This window comes from Microplitis mediator, chromosome 8, assembly GCF_029852145.1.
Source record: "Microplitis mediator isolate UGA2020A chromosome 8, iyMicMedi2.1, whole genome shotgun sequence".
Lineage (NCBI taxonomy): Eukaryota > Metazoa > Arthropoda > Insecta > Hymenoptera > Braconidae > Microplitis > Microplitis mediator.
Window position 1 is genome coordinate 24,435,036 of NC_079976.1, and position 23,971 is coordinate 24,459,006.

The following is a 23,971-nucleotide window of genomic DNA, read 5'->3' on the forward strand; positions in this document are numbered from 1 at the left end:
TTTTTCATATTTTTATCGTCAAATTAAAAAAAAATTGTTATAATTCCACATTTCTAGCCCTACGCATAACACCTGGGGCAAAATGGACCAGCTGAAACTTCCGAAAAAATTATTTTTTCATATTTTTCGGCCGTTTCTCTATGTAAGAGGCAAATTTGGTCACTAAAAATTTATAAAAATTAAATTTTTTTTTTAGTTGATAAATTTTTGAAATAAAGTAAAATTATAGAATTGATTTTTTTTTTATTAAATAACAATTAGTAATTAAGGTAATCGAGAGTGAACGATTTTTTACGCTTTAAAAAATTTTTTTCGAGTAATATAAAACCAAAAATAGTTGTCAAGAGAAAGAAATACATTCTTAATGATGAAAACAATTTAAAAAAAAAAAAAACGAAAAAAAAAATTTTTTTTATCACTTTTTGAAGGGGGGCCGCTCTGCCCCACAAAAAAAAAAAAATTTTTTTCAGAATTTTGGCAAAATGTCCATAAATTTGTTCGAAATAGGACAAAAGCAAAGTGATCTTATGGTTGAAAGCCACAAAAAATAATAATTGGCTTAGGGGGGCCGCTCTGCCCCACCCTCCCCTACTTATAAAAAAATGTATTACACGGAAAGAAAATTATGGCAGCGGTTCCCATAATTTTGTGAAATTTTTTCCTATACCATCATAAGAATTACGACCATAAATTATGGAAGCGGTTCCTATAATTATAGGAATGGTTCCTATAATTTATAGGAATACTTTCTATAATATTATGGGAATCATTCCTATAATTTATGGGAATGGTTCCTATAATAGTATGGGAACGATTCCCATAATGCAATTGGAATGGTTCCTATACCATTATGGGAATCATTGCCATAATATTACACTGACCGAAAGGTTATCTTGGTTCAAAGAGAATTATCTTGAGCCAAGAGAATATTTAGGAAAATGGAATAAATCTTGGTTGAAGAAAATTTTTTCTTAATTTTGATTATTTTGATTCAAAAAGTTATTTTTTCGACTCAAATGGGTTAAAGTTTTAAGTTAAAAATATATGATTTTAGTTCAAAAAGAAAAAATATTTTAAGAAAGTAAATTGTTTTTTGAATTAATATTTTGAATTTCTTCATTCATGTATATTGAATATTTTATTCTATGAAATTTAACTTCTCTACGTAAGGAGTCAGATTTCTTAAACCAACTAGTGGCTATTGCTTGAAACAAAAATAAAAAAAATTCAAGTCAAGAAAATCAAGCTCTTGGTTTTTTTCCATAGCAGCATTCGGATAACAGGAGCACTCGGGTCTATGCAGCTTCTCTACTTCGGACACTACTTTGTGTATACACGTAGACGCCCGAAGATCCCAAAAAAATGAAACGAGTCTGTTCAGCGCTGGCGCCGTATATGTGCAATTATATATTACACACCAATATTCTAATAGTATTAGTTTATTAATTATACAATTAACTAATTCATATACATAAATTGTTTTGAATTGAAGTGTTCGGTAAAAATGTGAGTTATTGTAGTTATTAGTCATTATATCTGGTGTTATTTCCTGATTTAAGTTAAGTTAAAGGGTGTCGTTTCAATCGCGAAAAAAGTAAGTTAATTTTTATTTATGCTGTTTTTAATCATATATCAGATAATCAAGTTTGTTTTCATTTCTAATCCTAAGTTCATATAAAATTGTTTCCTTTTTAGTGTGGTATCATGCAGTTCATAGTGTCAATGAAGCCAGGATAAATAACATAACCTTTAATTTATTTTCATAAACAAAAAAAATTTCTTATTGTAATAAAGAATCAAAATTTATTTTGATAATTAATTGTATATATTCTGAGAATTGAATTTTTAATAAAAACAATTAATTTGAAATTGAACTTATTTATTATATTTTAAAATAAAAGTATTTTTTATTTACATTGATGTATAATTTAGTTTTAAAATGAGTTTTTTATTTTTTAAATCTAAAATTAATCGTTCTAAGATGAAGTCTACATTTATTTTGAACTAAATGTTATCAAATCTTTAAATAAATTAATTTTTACTTGGAGTAAGTTAAATGTGCCTCCGTTTAAAAACTCGATGTATCGAAATGAATCGATATCGACTACATTCGAGAGAACGATGTTTTTAGAATGAGTTGGTATCTTCTAAAACCAAGAGCTAAATTTTCTTGAGCCAACCAAGTTGTTTTCTTGTTCGGAGAAACTAAAAACATTTAAAGCAAAAATTTATATTTTTAAATCAAAATTGAATTTCTTTATTGAAGAGCTTTATATACTCTAATTAAAAAAAAAAAAATTTTTTACCAAGAGAAAATTTTTTCAAACAAGAAAAGAGGATATTTTAATTTAAGAATTTATTTTTGGAAACGATTTTCTTCTTGACCCAAGAATTCCTTTTTTTGTGTGTATGGGAATAGTTCCCATACTATTATAGGAACCATTCCTATAATATTATGGGAATGGTTCCCATATTATCATGAAAAAAATTAATTTAAAGAAGTGCGGTAATCACTTCTACAATACACAGAAATATTATTAAACATAAAAACAAAAATTCAATCATTGAAAAAAAAAATCGTATTTGGCAAAAAAACATTAAAATTTTTAACAAGAATTTTTTGTCAGCACAAAACATTCAAGAAAATTCAAATTTTGGAGAATGTCTACACTATAGTGCAAAAAAAAAATTTTATGATATTATAGGGATGGTTCCCATAACATTATGGGAATAGTTCCCATAATATTATAGGAATAGTTCCTATACCAATATGGGAACCATTCCCATAATAGTATGGGAATGGTTCCCATAATATTATGGAAACCATTCCCATATCATTATGGGAACCATTCCCATAATGGTATGGGAAATATTCTCATACTATTATGGGGATGATTCCCATATATTATACTATAGCAGTATAGGTACTATTCCCATACCATTATGGGAACCATTCCCATAATGCATAGCAAAACTTCCTATAATTTTCATTCCGTGTAGTATTCGAAGTTGTTAAAAATAAGACGAATGGATTTAAATTTAAATCAAAATCGTCCAGAAAAAATTTCTCGAAGAAAAAAAATTATTGTGGGAAAAAAAATTGTCAGAGTTAGAAATGACGATTTAGAACCATTTTCAAAAATAAACTTAAATATCAAATGTTGGGGTGGTCTGCTTTGTCCACCTCCACATATATATGTTAGGAAATTTGTTAATATTTTATTGTCAGTATATATATTTATAGAAAATGTAAAGAAGACGAAGAAGAAGAAGAGGAAGAAGAAAAAAATATAAATTGAGATGAAGATGAAGATGAGTTTAAAGGTGTGAGGTATTTATGTCGTTATATTACAGTAAATTCCGGTGTGATTTATTACAACACAGTGTGCCAGGTTTATTATTAATTTTTACACGTGTTTTTATGAATTCAATTTTTTAAATATTTTTTTTATTCGTCGGTGGAAGAATTCATTATAAATTATTTTTGGAGTCTTCTCGAAAGATTTTAACAAAAAATTTAATAAAAAGTTTTACTTCTAGTAAAAGAAGATTCTGAGACAAATTTTCAAAATTTCATGAAATTTTTTTTTTTTTTAGACAGTAAAATTTTGTAATGAAACATTTTTTGAATCAGAAAAAAAAATAAATTCAAGACTAAGTTAAATTCTTTGGGATAATTACGGATGCGCATAGAAATTTTAAAAGAATAAATTGAAAATCTTTGAGATTTAAAAGAATTTCTGTTGCCATTTTTAATAAAAAAAAAAAAAAAAAACTCCATTCTCTGTTATTATTTTTTTGAATCTTTTTGTTAAAATTTCCAACGATCACACGTCATGGAAACGTCAGGCTTTTGAGAGCTAAACTGAAACGTGATTGCGTTCACTGGAACGTTTTTTCTCACGCAAAAAATTTATATCGTTTGTTTTATTACCAATGTAATAAAAAAAAATACATACAAACATATGTATATGAAATTCCGTGCATTAGTTACTCAGTCGATTTTATACTAGATTCACGATTTTATTTATATTTATCTCTCTTTAAATATAAACAAACTTTTAATTAAATTGTTGAAATAAAATCAGAAAAAGATAAAAAATAAAATAAAAATCTGCCAGTTAAATAAAATGTAATAAAATAAAATAAAAAAAATAAGGTTAATGTGAAAAACATATTTATACCCTCTTAAATATTCAGTAAAGGCCATCGAGATGCGTGGATTATTTTTAACATCACGTAAATAAAATAAAAATAATATATTTTTTAATAATTTTATGTATTCAAATAATCCGACTACTTTATATTTTAAATTACCGCTGAAATATCAACTCTACGACTAAAATCATTGGGGCAATTTTTGTAGGAAATTTAATTTCCGAAAAGTTTTTTCTCATTCATTTTTACCGTATCTCTAATCGTTCGATCGAAATATTAATTTTATTAATTTTTTTTTTGCGATTATTCAAAAATTAATTTATTTAAATAATTAAATTTAGTCAAATTAATTGAAATAGTTTATCTGATTTAATTAAAAAAAAAAAAAATAAAATTTGAATTATTAATTTATTTGTTTATTTTTTTTTCTACGTATATATATTTATTAGTAAAAGCTCGTAAGAGAGTAAAAATAGTGTATTTGAAACTCCTCACGGGAGGATGAAAAGAACGTAGCCTCTGGCCTTCATCACGAGCAATTTCCTGTGCGCCCATGAAGGACGATAAGAAAAAAAAAATAATAAATAAATAAATAAATGAGGTAAAATCATGTTAAAGAAACGAGGAAAAAAGTAAAAGGGTAAGCTTGTAAAATAATATAATTTTTTTTTGCAAAAAAAAAAAAATGATAGAAAACATCTTGCGCTTTTTTTCTAAAAACTAAAAAAAGAAATTATTTTATGGGAAAGAAAAAAAAATAATCTGGAAAATGGTTAGCCAGCCTCAAAATTTCCCGCTGTTTTCGAGCTCTAAATAAGTTGTCTTGCCCGAAACTACGAAAATTCAAAAAATCAAAAATAATCAAAACACAACTTGAAATTTTTTTGTACGATTACTCTCAAAGATACACGAAGATTTGGACAGAACTCAATATAAGTACTCACGATAAAGAGTGAAATGAGTTTTGCATTAGACCACAACCTCAAAATATGAAATATCCGAAAAAAATTCAGAGAATAATAATTTTAAATTGTCTTGTTGACGAGATTTTTTAAACTAACGAACCGATTACGATAGATTATAAAATAATTAAGTAATGAAAAAGATCTGATAAAATTTTTGAAACATTTAGTTGGGGAGGGTGGGGCAGAGCGGCCCCCCTGAAATTTTGACCAAAAAAAAAATTTTTTTTTTTTCGACTAATTACTATAAATCCGATATGTTTGCGCATTTTTACCCCTACGCATGACATTTGGGGCAAAATGGACAAGCCCAAAATTTTGAAAAAGTGATTTTTTCATATTTTTATCGTCAAATTAAAAAAAAATTGTTATAATTCCACATTTCTAGCCCTACGCATAACACCTGGGGCAAAATGGACCAGCCGAAACTTCCGAAAAAATTATTTTTCCATATTTTTCGGCCGTTTCTCTATTTAAGAGGCAAATTTGGTCACTAAAAATTTATAAAAATTAAATTTTTTTTTTTAGTTGATAAATTTTTGAAATAAAGTAAAACTATAGAATTGATTTTTTTTTTATTTAATAACAATTATTAATTAAGGTAATCGAGAGTGAACGATTTTTTACGCTTTAAAAAATTTTTTTCGAGTAATATAAAACCAAAAATAGTTGTCAAGAGAAAGAAATACATTCTTAATGATGAAAACAATTTAAAAAAAAAAAAAAAACGAAAAAAAAAAATTTTTTTATCACTTTTTGAAGCGGGGCCGCTCTGCCCCACAAAAAAAAAAATTTTTTCAGAATTTTGGCAAAATGTCCATAAATTTGTTCGAAATAGGACAAAAGTAAAGAGATCTTATGGTTGAAAGCCCCAAAAAATAATAATTGGCTTAGGGGGGCCGCTCTGCCCCACCCTCCCCTACTTCATATTATGAGGTATCTACCAAAAATAACCGATTTTTATAGTAATCGCTGCTGTCGTCATGTTTTATCGAGTTCTTAAGCTGATTAGATTTGCACTGTGAAAAATTCCCAACAAATTTTACTATGGTTGCATAGTAACACCGGACTATAAGAAAACTGGTACAAAATTTCCAAGTGTCCCATAGTAAACGTATGCGCATAGGCCACAATCATGTAGTCTGCGCATACGTTTCCTATGGGACAGTTGTAAATTTTGAAACAGTTTTCTTATAGTCCGGTGTTACTATGCACCCATAGTAAAATTTATTGGGAATTTTTCATAGTGTGAAAATCGATTAATCGAGTCCTTTTTGACAAATTTCAAAAAACCTAATTATTTTTTTTTGTATTTCTCAAATATCTCAGTCTATTAAATCGAATGGTCAAAAATTTAACAAAAAAGTTGACGTCTCATAAGCTCTTTTGATTGCCGCGAGAACAATTAAAATCAGTTCATTAATTGAAAAGTTATATAGAGTTTGCACACACACTCGGACATTATTCTGAAAATAGTCAGAATAGCTTCCTATGACCTCAAAACGTCGCATCTGATGACAAATCGATTTTCAAAAAAGGGTTGAAAACAATAAATTCCCAAGTTTTTGGAGAATCTTCATAGCGGAAAGTTATGAAATCGATAGTGACAATTAATATAAGACATATTAATTATAAAAATAAAAATAAATAAAATAATGGAGAAGAAGATAAAAGTTAGCGAATGTCTATTAATAAACGATTGACACTGAAGGGTCTCAAGATGAAGTGAATTCGTCTCCCCTAAAAGTGTTGAGACGAATTTTCTATTTATCTTATCATTCTTATAGTAATTTTCCACATTTTCTTTCCCTATTTCTATCTAATAAAATAAATTTCGTAAGTTTAAATGTTAGTTTTTCATTAACTCCTTTGAGCTGAAAATATACAGACCGGAAATCAAACGGTTTTTTCATTTATTAAATAATTATTTTAAATGTTTTATTTATTATTTAAATTAGGGGGGGGGGATTAATTAATGAAGTGTTGAATAATTTTGTTTTTCAACCCAGGCGCTTAAATTCAAATTTCTAGGACCAATAACTGTTGAGTTGTGAATTTATAAATCTTTTAAGCTTGCAAATAAAAAATCTCTTTAAAACATTCAAACCCTAATAATAAATAAATAAATTATTTATCCATTTTATCTTGAAGAAGTAAAAAAAAATTAAATATAAGATTTAAAGTACAGAAAAAATATAAAGAAGAAAATTCAATCTGGTGAATTGAAATCCCGATAAAATATAAAAGAGATCGTTCCTTTGATCTGTCGATCATACATATATTTTTCATATATAATTTATATATGTCATTTTTTCGTTTACCTAAGCTGTCTTATCTTTATATATTTATGGAAGAAATATGTTACGTAAGAAATATATCAAAGAATAAATATATCAAATATAATAAAAAACAAAATTTATATAAAAATTATAAATATTCATTTTTAAAATAAATAATTCATTATTTATCAGACTTTCAATTGTCACCAATCCCGTGTAAAAAAAATTCGTTTCAAAAAGATTCCAAAAAAGTTCTGCATGTGGAACTTCTAAAAATGAGACAGATTAGAACTTCGAATGGAACTTTTTTTGGAATGTAAGTAATTTTGATGGTAAAAAAAAAGTTTTTATGAGCAAATTTAGAGTCAAAAAAAGACGTTCTAGGAATTTTTTTGGAATTTTTTATGGATGTTAATTTTTGTTGTATAAAAAATTCAAAAGTAGTGATTTTTTAACTTCTTCGGAATGTCTGTATAAAATTCCAAAAAGGTTCCAAGAACGTCCTTTTTTGACTCTAAATTTGCTCATAAAAACTTTTTTTTTACCATCAAAATTACTAACGTTCCAAAAAAGTTCTAATCTGTCTCATGTTTAGAAGTTTCACATGCAGAACTTTTTTGGAACCTTTTCGGAACAAATTTTTTTTACACGGGATATTTTTCCCTCCACAACCCCAACTAAAAATTCTCTCTTTCTTTCAATTAAAAAAAAAAAATTCATAAAATTCTCATTTTCAAAATTTCATACTCTTTAAATTATTCAAATAAAATTGTTTTTTTACTTTAAAATTTTTCTCTTAAGGGGGTATTCTGGTCTAGAGGGTCAGACTTTGGGTGTTTTTTGAAACGCTGCAAATAAAAAATGGTAAAGATTTTTGTGATTAAAGAATACAAAAAAATTTAGTTAAAAAAAAAAAAGGCAAAATTCAAAAAAGTACAGGCCCGCAAAATGGAGACTTAAAAAAAAAAAATTAAAAATTGTCTAGTAATTTTTTCCATACAAATTAATAATAAAAAAATGAACTTAAAATTTTTATAAAAATAACGTTAATAAATCGAGAAAAGTAAAATAATAAAATTACGCGTTGCCGGAAACGACAACGGCAACTTCTACTACTCCTACAAGCTCCCAGAGCACACTCGTAGAGAAAATGTAATGGAAGTATGGAAGGAAGAGAAGAGACGAACCTCTAGAACACTGAGTACAGAGTTGTGTAGAGACGATCAGACCAACTGCTCTGATAAAACCCGAGCTAGAGCGAGACATACTGATAGCCGGTCACCACGGGGAAACGCGTATTGATCGCGAAACCCGACCAGAGTATCAACGACTGCGTTAAGTCTTTCAAATTTCATATTTTTTAATTTTATTTACTCAATAAAAAAGAAAAAAAAATTACTATCAATATTTAATCTCGTGTTAACATTTTACATAAATATTTGCGGTGCAGTATAACAAAACTTTGGGGTTAAAGATTTTAGGGGGTGGGTGGACTTAAAAATTTATTAAATCGCACCCTAAGCCGTCATTGTTACTGTTTTAGTTTATAATAAAAGTTAACTATGACTGTTTACCTTTTTGGGAAACTAATAACTGTGATAAATCTTATATATCCATTTTTTTTTTATTTATCTACACGGAAAGAAAATTATGGCAGCTGTTCCCATAATTTTGTGAAATTTTTTCCTATACCATAATAGGAATTACGACCATAAATTATGGGAGCGGTTCCTATAATTATAGGAATGTTTCCCATAATTATAGGAATAGTTCCTATAATTATGGGAATGGTACTCATAACACTATAGGAATGGTTCCTATAATTATAGGAATGGTTCCTATAATTTATAGGAATACTTTCTATAATATTATGGGAATCATTCCTATAATTTATGGGAATGGTTCCTATAATTTATAGGAACTATTCCCATAATTTATAGGAACCATTCCCATAATATTATGGGAATGGTTCCTATAATAGTATGGGAACTATTCCCATAATATTATGGGAATGGTTCCCATATTATCATGAAAAAATTAATTTAAAAAAGTGCGGTAATCACTTCTACAATACACAGAAATATTATTAAACATAAAAACAAAAATTCAAACGTTGAAAAAAAAAATCGTATTTGGCAAAAAAACATTAAAATTTTTAACAAGAATTTATTGTTAGCACAAAACATTCAAGAAAATTCAAATTTTGGGAAATTTCTACACTATTGTGCAAAAAAAAAATTTAATGATATTATAGGGATGGTTCCCATAACATTATGGGAATAGTACCTATACTACTATAGGGATGGTTCCCATATATTATGGAAACCATTCCCATAATGGTATGGGAATCATTCCCATACTATTATGGGAATGGTTCCCATAATGATATGGGAATCATTCCCATAATATTATGGGAATGGTTCCCATAATGGTATAGGAACCATTTCCATATAATTATGGGAACCATTCCCATAATGGTATGGGAACTATTCTCATACTATTATGGGGATGGTTCCCATAATTTATGGGAACCATCCCTATAGTAGTATAGGTACTATTCCCATACCATTATGGGAACCATTCCCATAATGCATAGCAAAACTTCCCATAATTTTCTTTCCGTGTACACTTATCCAAAAAATTAAAGGAACAAAAAAATTTTATAAATTTTTTAGTGATTTTTGGAAGGCTGTATTTTCGTGAAAAAAAAAACGTATCGAAAAAACAAAAAAAAGCAAATTGAAGCTTGAAATTTTTAGTTTAAAGATCTTTCAGCAAAATATTTTTTCGAGCCACGGTTTTTGCGGAATCATAAGAAGAAGATCGAGACAAAATTATTCTAAATTTTTTGGTTTTGTTTTTAAGATCTACGGGGCCGGGAAAAATTTTTTCAAAAAAACGAATTCATGGCTCGCTTAGGAAATTTATTCAGCTACAATTTGCTTTTTTTGTTTCTCTGTACGACAATTTGCTGCTGAGATATCAGCCTTCAAATGAAAAAAGATCCTTTTGTCTTTGATTATTGATATCTCAGCAAGTAATGGCCGCACAGTAATTTAAAGGGCAGTTTAAGAAACTTGAATAAATTCCCTACAAGCTCCATTTTCGATTTTTTCAAAGAAAATTTTTTTTTATTTGATATCCATTTGAAAAACCCTTAAAAAATGGCCATTTTCTGGTTTTTTAGTCGACTCATCGCTACTCTGCAAATATTGATAAAAAAAATAATGTTGCCAGGTAATTTTACAGCTTAATGTACCCTCAAAAACCCTGGAAATTTTCAGAAAAACGAAAAAAAAAAAACTGAATAAGACGTAAAAAAAAAAAAGTAAAAAAATTCTTGTTTTATCTCGTTTTTCAGAAATTTCTTTTTAATAATTTTGATGATTAAAATTTTTTATTGTCAAGTGTTTTAGAGTGAGTCTAAGAAGAGATTTTAGGAAGTAAAATAAGTGCGTTAATTTTTTTTGACGATGACGAAAACCCGAGTAATTGATTTTTAAAATTTAAATAATTAGTTACTGCGGCGATGACGGATTTTTATATACTTTTTATGAAAGAAAAAAAAATTTAACGATCAAAGAAGTTGTTTAATGGCTAAGTAGACATTTCAACGAGTCAAATGAGCTCGTTAAATTTTTTTTACGACCTATTGAACCTGATATGTTGACATTTAAAGATTAAATTTGCCAATTTCGATGATAAATTAAGAGAATTAAAGATTATGTTAATGCATTATCACGCATCGATTAATTTTTTTTCAATAAATCTTTTACACCGCTATCAAGTACTTACGTTAATTAATATAATGAGCATATTTACTTTTTTTTTTACATCTTATAAAATTTTTTCAATTCACATAAAATTTTGATCTTAATTTTTGTAGATTTTGAATTAAAAAAAAATTTTTTTTAAATCAAATTAATAACTACTGATCATTTTATAGTAATGATTGTCTTCGGAGATTTTTATCGGTTACTGTACGGTATAGTAATTATTAAATTTATCACCATAATCCTATTGAAAAAAATCACATTACGATATTTATTATCATTCCCGCCTAATAATCACTCTTATCAATAAAAGAAATTACTCATATAATTATAATCTTAGCTGACAATATTTATCATGCTAAGATAGTAATAGTTACCGTCGCGGATTTAAAAAGTCACTGTAATTTTTTAATTAATTAATTCCACGTAATTTTGTTGTTTTTAAATAAACTTGTAAAAATAAAGGAATTCAATATTTTATTTAATAAAATTGAGTACTCGAACCTCCAATTGTCGGTTGATAAAAGAGTTATTTTTAAGCACCCGTGTGCCTAAATTTACCACGGGTGTATTGCACGCCTCGGAAGCGAAGCGGAGAGGTTGTGCTTTATAACCAACCTGTCAAGGTCACACGATTTCCACTCATTAAAGTGCATATATTTTTTTTCTATTACTCTTAAACATTATGAAAAACACATCAATATAAAGCTGAAACACTAATAAATAATCCTGATACTTTTTTTAATTTGTCTAATATGTATTAATATAAAAAAAAGTTCATTAAAAAAAATTTATCGTGGACGTCCATTAGTCTGTAGTTAAAAAAAACGGCGTGGTACGGATATCTCGAGAACGACTTGACGAAACTACTTAATTTTTTTTTCAAAATTTTCAGAAATAAGCAAAGAAGGTTCCTTTCGAAAATCACTACTGTAGGCCTTCTCGTTTTTTTAAAAATAAATCATTACGGTTAAAACCGGCAATCTTACATGTAAACAAACACACACTGCCGCCATTTTTCATTAGGAATGTTCTCCTTATTTATTTTTTTTTTTACTTTTATTACCGTATATTTACCATGGAAATTTCTATGGGAAAAGAGCGGGATATTCAATTTTATTCGAAATTTAACTTTTAAAAAAAAACATAACATGAGCGTTCGAGGCGTGCACTTTTGGATTTTCCAAATTTCTTTTTATTTATGACTGATTTATATATTTTTCTTTGTATGAAATATTAATATTAAATAATAAAATGAAGTACAAGTAATTAATTGTACAATTAAACTGATCAATGCACTGAAAAATTAATGAAAAACCGGTTGTTGTCAAAATGAAGAATTTGTTAGTTGTCCAGTATGACAAAAATTCTTATTAGAAGACAATACTAATTACCATGTTAATTATAATTATTACGCACGCAAGATAATGAATATTACTATTGACGCATTTTGAAAAATGTCGTCATGCGGTTGTAATATTTATCAATTAATGTAACGATAGCGAGTATTTTTGTAATAATGATCAATATACTGATAGGAATGATAACTATTTCCATTATAATTAAAATTACGATAATTTATGTGATTGTGTATCACACAAAAAAATTTTAATTTAATCGTAATCTTATGGTAATTATTATCATATAATTTTCTAAAAATTTATAATTTTTTCTGTGGTACTTTTTTTCACGGTAATTTTTACCTATTTTCTGAGTTGTTACCTCGTTAAATTAGAAAATAATCCACTGAGATTAAGTGACTCACCGAAAAAAAAGAAATTAATTTGTTGACAATAAATTAATTTATTGCAAATGCGGAATAAAGTTTTATAAAAAAAAAATGTTTTTTTAAAAAAGTAAACAAAGTTTTTCAATTAAAATTTAAAATATCGGATGATAAAAAAACTTTTCATGCATTGAAATATTTCATCGGTTTCAATGACGAAAGTTATGATACAAGAATTTTTTTAATTTATTACAAAATTTTTTATTAATAGTAAGCAAACTTTTTTTTTGTAAATAATAAAAATAACAAAAAATTTTAATTTCTTGTCATGAAATAACTTTGCAAGTTCGTAATAAATTAATTTTTCTGAGGAAGAATTTTTTTTTTATTAGAAAAATTAGTTTTTTTTTCAATATGTTGGTTTATTATCGAGCGCGATTACACAAAAAAAAATGATCTTTTAGTGCAAGAAATTTTTACTTGACCTAAACGAATTCTTCATATTTTGAATTGAAAGCAAAAAATTTATCGGGGTGAGAATAAATTTTTTTTGTTGCTGTCTATTACTATCGCGTGCTTAAGTATCAGAATATTTTATCATTGAAGTTACACGGAAAAAAGTCAAATTTTATCACAGTGTCATTATAATAATTATAAAAAAAATTCTCATCGTCTTCAATAAAAAAACATTTAAGTAAACAAAAAAAACTTGGATAATTTTGTACGTCTCATAAAATTCGTTTTAAAAATTCGTCTCATTAATTTTCGCTGGCAAATATTAATTTCGATGCAAAATAAAAATTTCCATAAAATAACATTCACGCTCTAATAAAATTCGACCTTAACTTCCCGCCTCCTGGTAAAAAAAATAAAAATAAGAAAATAATTTAATTAGCGTAAATAACAAGCGGATAGATCAGTTGCAGAATATTTCCTCGTTATGAGAATTTCATAGAGAGTTTATCTGAATGTATAATTTCGCGAGTTCTCAATTTCTCTCTCCTCTCATCTCTGGTTTTAATTAATCACAGCTCGATTCTATTCGTCAGAGCGTAACGTAGTCGACTAAAATCGATATTACCACTACTCTACTCTTCTCATCTCTACCCTGTACTGCTCTCCTCTAATCTGGTTCATCCTCCGATCCTCCTATCCACTCCTATCCCTCAATATCAAACTATCCTACACTTTTAAAAACCCAGGACTGCATACTCCCACAGCTATAATCCTTTTAAGCAATCTCTCATCTACAATCTTTCCACGACCACCACCACCACCACCACCACCCCCACAGCTACCGGCTATATTACAACTCATCTACACACGAAACCCTCTACCATCACATCGTAATCTTTATCTGTCATCCTAAGCGATTATTTAACCGACAATCTTCAATTTCCCGATTGATTACGTGACTATTTCAATACCAACAAATCTTTTGTACGTTAAATCGAATTTTTTTTTTTTTTAACTCTATTAACAAGATTGGAAATTTACAAAAAAAATCTTTTAGAATTCAATTTTCAAAAATTGATTATTTGCACGATTTAAGGAAGTATTCTGGTTTAGAAATTCGAAAAAATCGATTTTTTTTTGCATATTTTCATAGTATAACCCTTCAAGAAAATGTCCCTAAAAGGATTTTTCGAAATTCGAATTATTTTCGGAGTTACAGTTCATTTTGTGACGCGCCGACAAAACCGTTTCGCAGCCGGGTCGAGTTACTGAGGCTTCCAAGGAAGCTGGAACTGCTAAATCATCTGAAAGAGCTTCACTAAACATGACATTTGAAGTCAAAGAAGGTACTTTGTACGGAGCAGGGATAGCTGATTAATAACAAGTGAGTATAAAACGTCAGTAAACGACTCCAACTGCGCGCGATTAGCCCTCAAACTTTAAACTCCTTTTTCTCGTAACTACTTTTCTGGAAACGGTGTGCATGATATCTTTAATTCTACTCAACCGATTCACTTGAAATTTTACACAGAGCTTCTTTATACATTATAGTATCACACTACGAAGAGGTTTAAGAAAAAATTTTTTTTTTTGTATTTTTAAAAAATTCCGAACGACAAAAAAACAGGGAAAATACGAAACTTTTTTTTCAAACCACCGCCTTTTTGTGAAAAAAAATTTTTTTTTTCAAAAACGTTTCGTAGTGCGATAACTACACCCTTCCTCATTACGAATTATTCATGGATTCCCATTTCAGGTCATGGGAAGGATTTATATCCTGCACACCAGGACAAGCCATTTTTCCATCAGTCCCCACTGCGCCGACCTGCAGTTTTTTGAAATTTAATTTTTTTTCTTATATTATTAATGTTTTGTATTCTTAAAATATCAATAAAAAACTTATAAAAAAATGGATGGTAAAAATAATTTTTGTTTTTTTTTATCGCGTCCGAAAAAATACCTAAAATTCGGGCTTCTAAACCAGAATACCCCCTTAAATCTTTTAAAACGGCTGCAACTTGATAAATATTAAACTTACATAAATTTTTATAGAAAACTTATTTGTAAGGAATTAAATTTCCTATCGATTATGTCTGATTAAAATTTTCCATAGGATTAATATTTAAAAAGTTACAGAGGATTACAGAGGACATTTTTATCCTTAAAAAAAAAAAGAATTATTGCAAAACAGCTGATCTGATTACTAGGTTTATCCGGCATTATCTTTTATTACAATTTTCCATCTTTCTTGTTAATATTTAGCTTCTCATCTTATTTTTCCCAACTCTAACCCATTTTAGCTGAGCCAGAAAAAATAAAAAAAAAATAAAATTCAACCTAGATGTCACTTAAATATTAATGTCACTCCCTTATCGATCCATCAATTTTTATTTTACTAAAAAAAAGAATTACGAGTTCCAGAAAAATGTTTTATTTTTTTTTTCTCACGCCTCCAAAATCCGAATTTATAAAATTTTGATTTTTTTGTTTTTAAAATTCTTTTACTTCGAAAATTAAAAGTTACATAAAAAAATTAATTATTTTTAGTATTCTACGTCTCAGTGTATCGTTAAAAAAAATAAAATATTTTTGGTTCCTCATAAAATATCTCAGAGCTTTCAGGTCTGAAATTAAATAAATTCAAATTTTCCCGCGGCTCGAAAAATTCGAAGTATTTTAAAATCAAAACTTGACTTGCACAAAAAAAATTTTTGAAATTATTTTACACAAAATTTTTTACCGCGAAAATAATAAAATTTAAAAATTTAAATCTTTACAATTTCTGCTGCCTAATTATTTGAAAAATAAAGTCTAATTAATTTACGTATTTATAAAAAAATAAACAAAATAAAATAAAAAAAAAAAAAATGAAACACATGACTCACCGGTATGTAATGATACAGGCGACGCCAAGCGTCCCGGCGCTTTTCTAAAGTGCGTTGTCTTCTATTCGGTCTCATAATAAATCACTCACGTCAAAAAAAAAATTTTTTTTACAGTCTCAATTATAAAGTAATCAAAAACTGTCCCACACTTTCTTTTGTAAAAATTAAAACACAGATTTAAAAAAACATTAAAACACAAAAAAAGTATTTATGAACCAAAATGTCAATTAATTAAAAAAAAATCATTACTTTAGTTATGAAAAAATTTTAAATTGTAATGTAAAATACAAAAGCTCTAAGGGGATGTCAATAATGAATATAATTACTCTTTATTCAAGGACTTTGCACTCTGCTTGTCTATCCCTTTGTTATTATGCTAGTTCTCGAGTGTAACGTCCGATACTCGATTTATAAATAAAAAGCGCCCTCTTATTCACTTTTAAAATTGGCGCTAATATTTGAAATTTATATTTTTTTTAAATTAATTATTAATTGATTTATTGCAGTAATTAATTAATTGCAAGCAAAACTAAATATTTGAATTTTGGAGAAATTTTAGGAAAAGTATTCCAAGATATCAGAGAAGTATTTTTTAAATTAAAAATTATAATTAATTAATTCGTGGCAATTACGAAAGTCTTAAACCCAAGATCAACTTTTTGTTTTAATGATAATTAACGCGTCAATTTATCAAATTAATTTGAAATTTAAATGAGAAGATGAGAAAGTCAAGCTCGTGATTTAAGCACAAGAATTTTTTTTATAATAAAGTAAATAATTTTTTAATTGATAATCTATTATATTATTAAGAGAATAAAAAAAAATTTCTTCCAGTAAAATCTATAAGACAAAATTATGCAATAATTTTTATCTCGATGAATTAATTTTTTTGTTTTAAATTGAGAAATTATGTACTTGGCATGAAAATTTTCTACTACTGGGAAGTTTGAAAAACTAATTTCTTTAGAGCAAACTATTTTATTGTTTGAATCAAGAGTTATCTTGAATGAAGAATATTTTCTTGAGCCAAATCTTGACCTGAGTTTAAGTCACTTTGAGTAAAGATATTTATTTACTTGGCCCGAATGTATGTCGCGTTACTAATTCCAAAGGGGCGTATAGTTTTTTTTCCATTACCAATCGTTTCGGAGACTTATTATACATCCAAAAATTTAAAACAAAAATCAGCTTTAGTCTACAATATGATTTGCAATTCTAAAAAAATTTGGAAAATCCAAAAGTGCACGCCTCGAAAGCTCATGTTATGTTTTTTTTTAAAAGTTAAATTTCGAATAAAATTGAATATCCCGCTCTTTTCCCATAGAAATTTCCATGGTAAATATACGGTAATAAAAGTAAAAAAAAATAAATAAGGAGAACATTCCTAATGAAAAATGGCGGCAGTGTGTGTTTGTTTACATGTAAGATTGCCGGTTTTAACCGTAATGATTTATTTTTAAAAAAACGAGAAGGCCTACAGTAGTGATTTTCGAAAGGAACCTTCTTTGCTTATTTCTGAAAATTTTGAAAAAAAAATTAAGTAGTTTCGTCAAGTCGTTCTCGAGATATCCGTACCACGCCGTTTTTTTTGAACCACAGACTAATGGACGTCCACGATAAATTTTTTTTAATGAACTTTTTTTTATATTAATACATATTAGACAAATTAAAAAAAGTATCAGGATTATTTATTAGTGTTTCAGCTTTATATTGATGTGCTTTTCATAATGTGTAAGAGTAATAGAAAAAAAATATATGCACTTTAATGAGTGGAAATCGTGTGACCTTGACAGGTTGGTTATAAAGCACAACCTCTCCGCTTCGCTTCCGAGGCGTGCAAAAATTATACGCCTTTTTGGTCTTAAATTTAGTGACTAGAGCCAAAAAGGCGTATAATAATATGTCTTTTAGAACTTAATGCGATATTATCTTCCCTATATATGGGAGTCATATTATCGGGAACCGGAGAAATTTGTCTTGAGTTAAAGAAACACTTCTGTTTATGTCTTTACTAGTGTGAGAAGTTATCTATAAGAATTTTCTCCAATCCTACACAACTAGCCTCGATTTGGGACTAAAGTTCTGCTTTAAAATCAATTGAAATTAACGAGTGTGAATGTATCAGACATCAGAGGAATTTAAAATTATAAATATATAAAAAATGCACTTATTCATTTCAAAGTTCGTTAAATGCGCATTTTTTAAAATTTTATTAATAATTTTAAATTTGTCTGATGTCTGCTACACTGACAATCATTTTAATTAATTATTCATCTATTAAATAATTTATTATTTTCTTAAAATTGTAAATTTTAGACCCGGTCTTCTCTATACATTCTGTGGTAAGGGATTAAATACAACGATTTCAGACGAGAACTGACGTCACCTTAATATCAGATAATAAAGGGATCAGATAATTGTCTCATGTCACGTACTATATTTTTCACATTACCTGCAATGATACTCAAAATTTTAATTTCTGGAGTCAGTCAAAACAAACTCATTTCTTCAATTGTTTAATTGGTTATTGGAAATTTACAGCAGACGAATGCAATTGAAGCCGGAAATTAATTTAGCGGACCGAAACTGATCAGTTTCTGCCGACTAAATTGCATTGATCCGAAATTGGCATTCCGACTGGCAAAACAAACAGGCATTGAAACTCACAGATGTCTAGATTTTATTAATTAAAAAAAATCGAGCTTCTACCAGAGAGCATTGACACTTTTGTAAAAATAATTTAAATTCGAACAATTTTTTAATGATACGGAAAATACTAGACATTTTTTTAATATTTTTTTTTATTTTAAATAAACGAGAAAAATTTAAGCGAAATTTTAATTTTTTTAAATTTATGTCAAGGACTTTTTAAAATCTTTCTGATTTTTTTTTAAGTCAATTTTCTACTCACAATTTGTTTACAAAAACAATAAAAGTTGTCTACTGTCGGCTTCATTCAAAAACATATTTTTTATATTTATTTATTAATTTAAAATTTAAATTAACAGTAGAGAAAGTCAAGCTCTTAAGAGACCGCGTTAAAAATAATTTATTTAAATATTTAAAAAAAAAAAAACATTTTACTTACGTCAATTTTTCGGTTGAAAAAACTCATTGTCTCAAAATCACTCGGTTTCAAAATCATTTTACTGATAAAATTTTATTTCTTTTTTCTATCTCCAACTTTCACTTGAAAAATTCAGTACAAACTCAATAATTACTTAGTAATTACTCATCACTTGTTAATTACACAAAATTACCACGTGTTTACAATCATATATATATGTAATATAAATATATACGTCATAACCTCAATTTTGGAACAGCCGTTTTTAAAAACTGGAAACATAAAGGAAAAATTAACAATGTAATTAATCGATAATTGGTAATTAATATTCATAAGTACACATGGTAAGTGTTAGATAATTATGATAATTAATTAATAAGATAATAAACATGATAAATTAAAAAAAAACTTACTAAATAATTTATATTTTAAAAATATTCAGTGGGAATTTTAAATTAACGCTGATATTTTTATTAATTAATTAATAATTATTAATTCGGCTGTTTGTTCCCGCAAAAATTAAAAAAAAAAAGAAAACACACTCGTGTGGGACAACTCCCGCCATCTTATTTTAAATTTATGCACTACGCGGCTTTTGGGAGGGGAATTTATTAAATTACAAAAGGCGCGAAATTTAAAATTTAAAAAAATTATTTAAATGAAATTTGTTTTTTTAACAATAACATTTATTTAATTGATTGTTAATTATTGATAAAAGCCTCATGTATAAAAGACATTCATACATTTTTACATTCTCATGTTTTTTTTGTTTTTTATTAAAAAAAAAAAAGGACAAGTAAATTGCACTTAAAAATTTAATTGTTTCTAATTACTAAACTATAATTAATTTATATATTTTGTATTTATACTCTAGTTTTATTGAAAAAAAAAAATAATGACTTATAAAATAATATGAGCAGTGGGTAAATAAAAATTAATCAGTAAATTAATTGATTGGTTGATAAGGACTAAAATGATTCATCGATATTCAATACTGATGAATTTCTACTGTCCGGTGACCTCATGGCATCATATCTACGTCTCAATATTTCTTGTAAATCGTTACAGGGACTATTTTCACGTTTATTACGGATGGGACGTCCACCAGGTGACCTTGGAAACAAATAAAAAATTAATTACTAATAATTATTCAATTCATTTTTCACAACTCAGAAATTTATAAGTGTAAAAATTTTTTTGATTATTGTTCCTGTCTTAATTATTTAATTTGAAGAAAAATTCATAGAGATCTTTTTTGAAGGAAATTTAATTCTCTACAAAAAAGGTCCTTATCCATTTTCCTGTACATTTGATCCTTGATCCGAAATTTTGATTTTAAAAAACAAAAAAAGATTTTTTATCCTTAATTGTGACTATTTGTATTTAGATTTAATTAAAATCCAAATAACTCATAAATTAATGAATATATCAAAAAATTTATGAGCAACTTTTTTAAAGGAAATTAAATTCTTTGTAAAAAAGGTCCTTATACATTTTTTTGTACATTTGATCCTTGATCCGAAATTTTGATTTTAAAAAACAAAAAAAGTTTTTTTATCCTTAATTGTGAGTATTTGTGATTAGATTTAATTAAAATCCAAATAACTCATAAATTAATGAATATATCAAAAAATTTATGAGAAACTTTTTTAAAGGAAATTAAATTCTTTGTAAAAAAGGTCCTTATACATTTTCCTGTACATTTGATCCTTGATCCGAAATTTTGATTTCAAAAAACAAAAAAAGAATTTTTATCCTTAATTGTGACTATTTGTATTTAGATTTAATTAAAATCCAAATAACTCATAAATTAATGAATATATCAAAAAATTTATGAGCAACTTTTTTAAAGGAAATTAAATTCTTTGTAAAAAAGGTCCTTATACATTTTTTTGTACATTTGATCCTTGATCCGAAATTTTGATTTTAAAAAACAAAAAAAGTTTTTTTATCCTTAATTGTGAGTATTTGTGATTAGATTTAATTAAAATCCAAATAACTCATAAATTAATGAATATATCAAAAAATTTATGAGAAACTTTTTTAAAGGAAATTTAATTCTCTACAAAAAAAGTCTTTATCCATTTTCCTGTACATTTGATCCTTGATCCGAAATTTTGATTTCAAAAAACAAAAAAAGTTCTTTTTATCCTTAATTGTGACTATTTGTATTTAGATTTAATTAAAATCCAAATAACTCATAAATTAATGAATATATCAAAAAATTAATAAGAATCTTTTTTAAAGGAAATTAAATTCTCTGTAAAAAAGGTCCTTACAAACTTCTATGTAAATTCGATATTTCAATGACAATTTGAAATAAAATAAAAATTCTTTTGATAATTTAAAAATGGTGATTTTTTTTATTTAATAAAAATCTAAATTGAGTTGCAATACCTTTCAATGGGCTTTAATTTGACTTTATCAATGTCTTTGATCATATCAGCCATAGATTTTTGTGTTAACAAAGGTCTCTTGCGTTCGTCGGCTTTGTAATCCTGAAGACTCGCCCGTCTCGCGATATGCGGGGTCGTCGGTGGCGGTAGAGGAGGTGGTGGGGGTGGAGGTCTTAGTCCTATACTTGAATTACCATTTGATAACGACGCTAATGATGAATCTAGTAATTAACATCAATAAACAAATGTTTAATAATTTATCAAATGACAATAAGACTCACAATGCTCACGTTGGCTTGTTGTCTTGACAATTTTTGATACTTGTGACCTCAATTCTTGTAGTTCTTGCTCTAATGCTAGTAATCGAACTTCTGAACCGAAACTTATTGGTTCTAATAAATCTGGTTTACTACCAGATAGTCTGCCGCTGTAATCATCATTAATTAATAAATTAATAACAAGAAAGATATTTCAAATTCGCGCTCATAATTTAATATTTAAAAATAAATGTCTCAGAATCTTACAGAGCGAGAGCTATAAATTTAACTCAGATTTTCTATTATAATTAAAAAAAAAATTCAAATTTTTCATTTGATACTTAAGAAAAATTGACAAAATTGAATTTAAGCCAAACATGTTTTTTATTTTTGATCTTCAATTTAAAAATTTAAAGAATTACTAGAAAATTATATTTTTTTACTGAAAAAAAAAATTTTCAAGTCAATAAAATTTGATTTTATTTCCTCAATTATCACGCTATTTATTTAAATATTACAAAAAATTTTTTTCTTATTAGTTATTATTGTAATTAAAAAAAAATAATTACTCAGCGACTGCATAACCATTTGTATGATTATTTTCATCAGCGACTTCATTGATCATCGAACTAGACATCGAATGCAACGGAGTAACTCGTACATATATTTTAGGTGGTGGTTTTAGAGGTAGAAATGAACCAATACGACGTACTATACTACGTCTTTTTCCATAATATTTAGGTGCCTCTCCCATCTGTAATTTGAAAACAAAATCAATTAATTGTTTATAAATAATTTACTTTCGCTTATAATTATACTTATTCAAATAACTTGTAAACTATCAGCTTTAGGAAAAAATACACAGAGATCTTTTTTATAGGAAATTTAATTCTTTACAAAATTGGTCCCCATCAATTTTATCATATCTTTGATAGTTTAGCTGTAGTTTTAATCAATAGATAATTAAATCTTTAGACAACAATTTTTATTTATATTATAATTAAAATAACTCATAAATTTATGAGTTTATAGAAAAAATCATGGAGACCTTTTTTGTAGAGAATTTAATTTCCTGTAAAAAAGGTCTTAATAAATTTATCAATAAAATTGATAGTTTAGTCAAAATTTTGGTTTTAATAAATTTCATATAATAAAGCTCCAAAATCTTGTAATTTGTAATTCAATTAATGATTATAATTAGAATAACTCATTTACTACAAGATTTATAAAAAAATGCATAGAGACCTTTATTACAGGAAATTAAATTTTCTACAAAAAAGGTCCTGATGACTTTTATTTAAAATTTGATTGCTGAGCCAGAATTTTAAATCAAACGAAAATTAATCGGATAAAAATAAATTTACAGTAGAATAATTACTTTTAATTATTATAATTAATCAATGGATAAAAAAAAAGAATTGGTGATTGACCTAAAAATGAATTGATGTAACATTTTAAAAATAGAAAAAAAAATTCTTACCTCTAGCCTCAAATAATAACGAACTGCACGTAATTACTTTTGATAAACATTCAAACAAAACTTTACCCAAAACAGAGTAATTATAATTTTATCTAATCATATAAATTATCTATTTACTATAATAAATTACGAAATTATTGTAGTTGAAGAAAATAAACTGATCGAGTGCCAACAGCTGATACACAGGTTGTTGTTTAAAAAAAATAATTATTACACTTGAATTTATTTTTAAAAATTTATTTACACACCAGTCTACGATTATTATTTTTTACTTAATTCCGTATTTACTATCAGACGCGATAAAAAAAATTTATACATGATCGAGACTTAATTTTAAAAATGACATTAGTTTTTTTTAAGAGTTCAAGTGTTTGAGGTTATGGGAATTAAGAGCAATGCCCCCACCATTTTTAAATTTAAACAGTTGACGTCATGCGCGGGAACAGTGCGCAACTTAACGCGCCAAAATTTAAATGCTTATTATAAACTTACAAAATTTTCAGGTCACAAAACACATCCGTTGGTAGATAGA

The 23,971-nt window shown here is 26.8% G+C and overlaps 2 protein-coding genes and 1 long non-coding RNA gene across 8 annotated transcripts in view; 1 reads left to right on the plus strand and 2 right to left on the minus strand.

Annotated features, from left to right (window-relative positions):
• LOC130674019 (uncharacterized) overlaps positions 1–19,520 on the minus strand; it is a 74,966-nt gene extending 55,446 nt beyond the window's left edge. Inside the window, exon 1 of one of the 4 annotated variants that reach the window (XM_057479273.1) lies at positions 16,240–16,529. In XM_057479273.1, coding sequence (XP_057335256.1) covers positions 16,240–16,314 — 75 coding nt within the window. In that variant the 5' untranslated portion in view covers positions 16,315–16,529. Of the gene's footprint in view, positions 1–16,239; positions 16,530–19,327 lie in introns of those variants that run through there. The other 3 variants (XM_057479275.1, XM_057479274.1, XM_057479272.1) reach the window with 3 other exon arrangements.
• Positions 12,717–15,261, plus strand: LOC130674024 (uncharacterized). 2 transcript variants are annotated; one of them, XR_008990958.1, is made up of 3 exons: positions 12,717–12,802; positions 14,574–14,738; positions 15,111–15,261. It is a non-coding gene; the product is annotated as an uncharacterized LOC130674024 (long non-coding RNA). The 2 variants fall into 2 exon arrangements; XR_008990957.1 differs by lacking the exon at positions 12,717–12,802 and adding an exon at positions 14,230–14,338 and having other exon boundaries at positions 14,508–14,738.
• Positions 19,521–20,012: 492 nt separating the features above from the next.
• On the minus strand, positions 20,013–23,830 carry LOC130674022 (mitochondrial fission regulator 2-like). Of its 2 annotated transcripts, none has more exons than XM_057479285.1 (5): positions 23,440–23,830; positions 22,529–22,713; positions 21,984–22,129; positions 21,704–21,923; positions 20,013–20,419 (listed from the first exon to the last, which is right to left on the minus strand). In XM_057479285.1, the coding sequence occupies exons 2-5, from the start codon at positions 22,711–22,713 to the stop codon at positions 20,275–20,277; spliced, it is 696 nt and encodes a 231-aa protein (XP_057335268.1). In that variant the 5' UTR covers positions 23,440–23,830; the 3' UTR covers positions 20,013–20,274. The 2 variants fall into 2 exon arrangements, with proteins under 2 accessions (XP_057335268.1, XP_057335270.1); XM_057479287.1 differs by having other exon boundaries at positions 20,014–20,419; positions 21,993–22,129; positions 23,440–23,828.
• Positions 23,831–23,971: the final 141 nt, after the last annotated feature.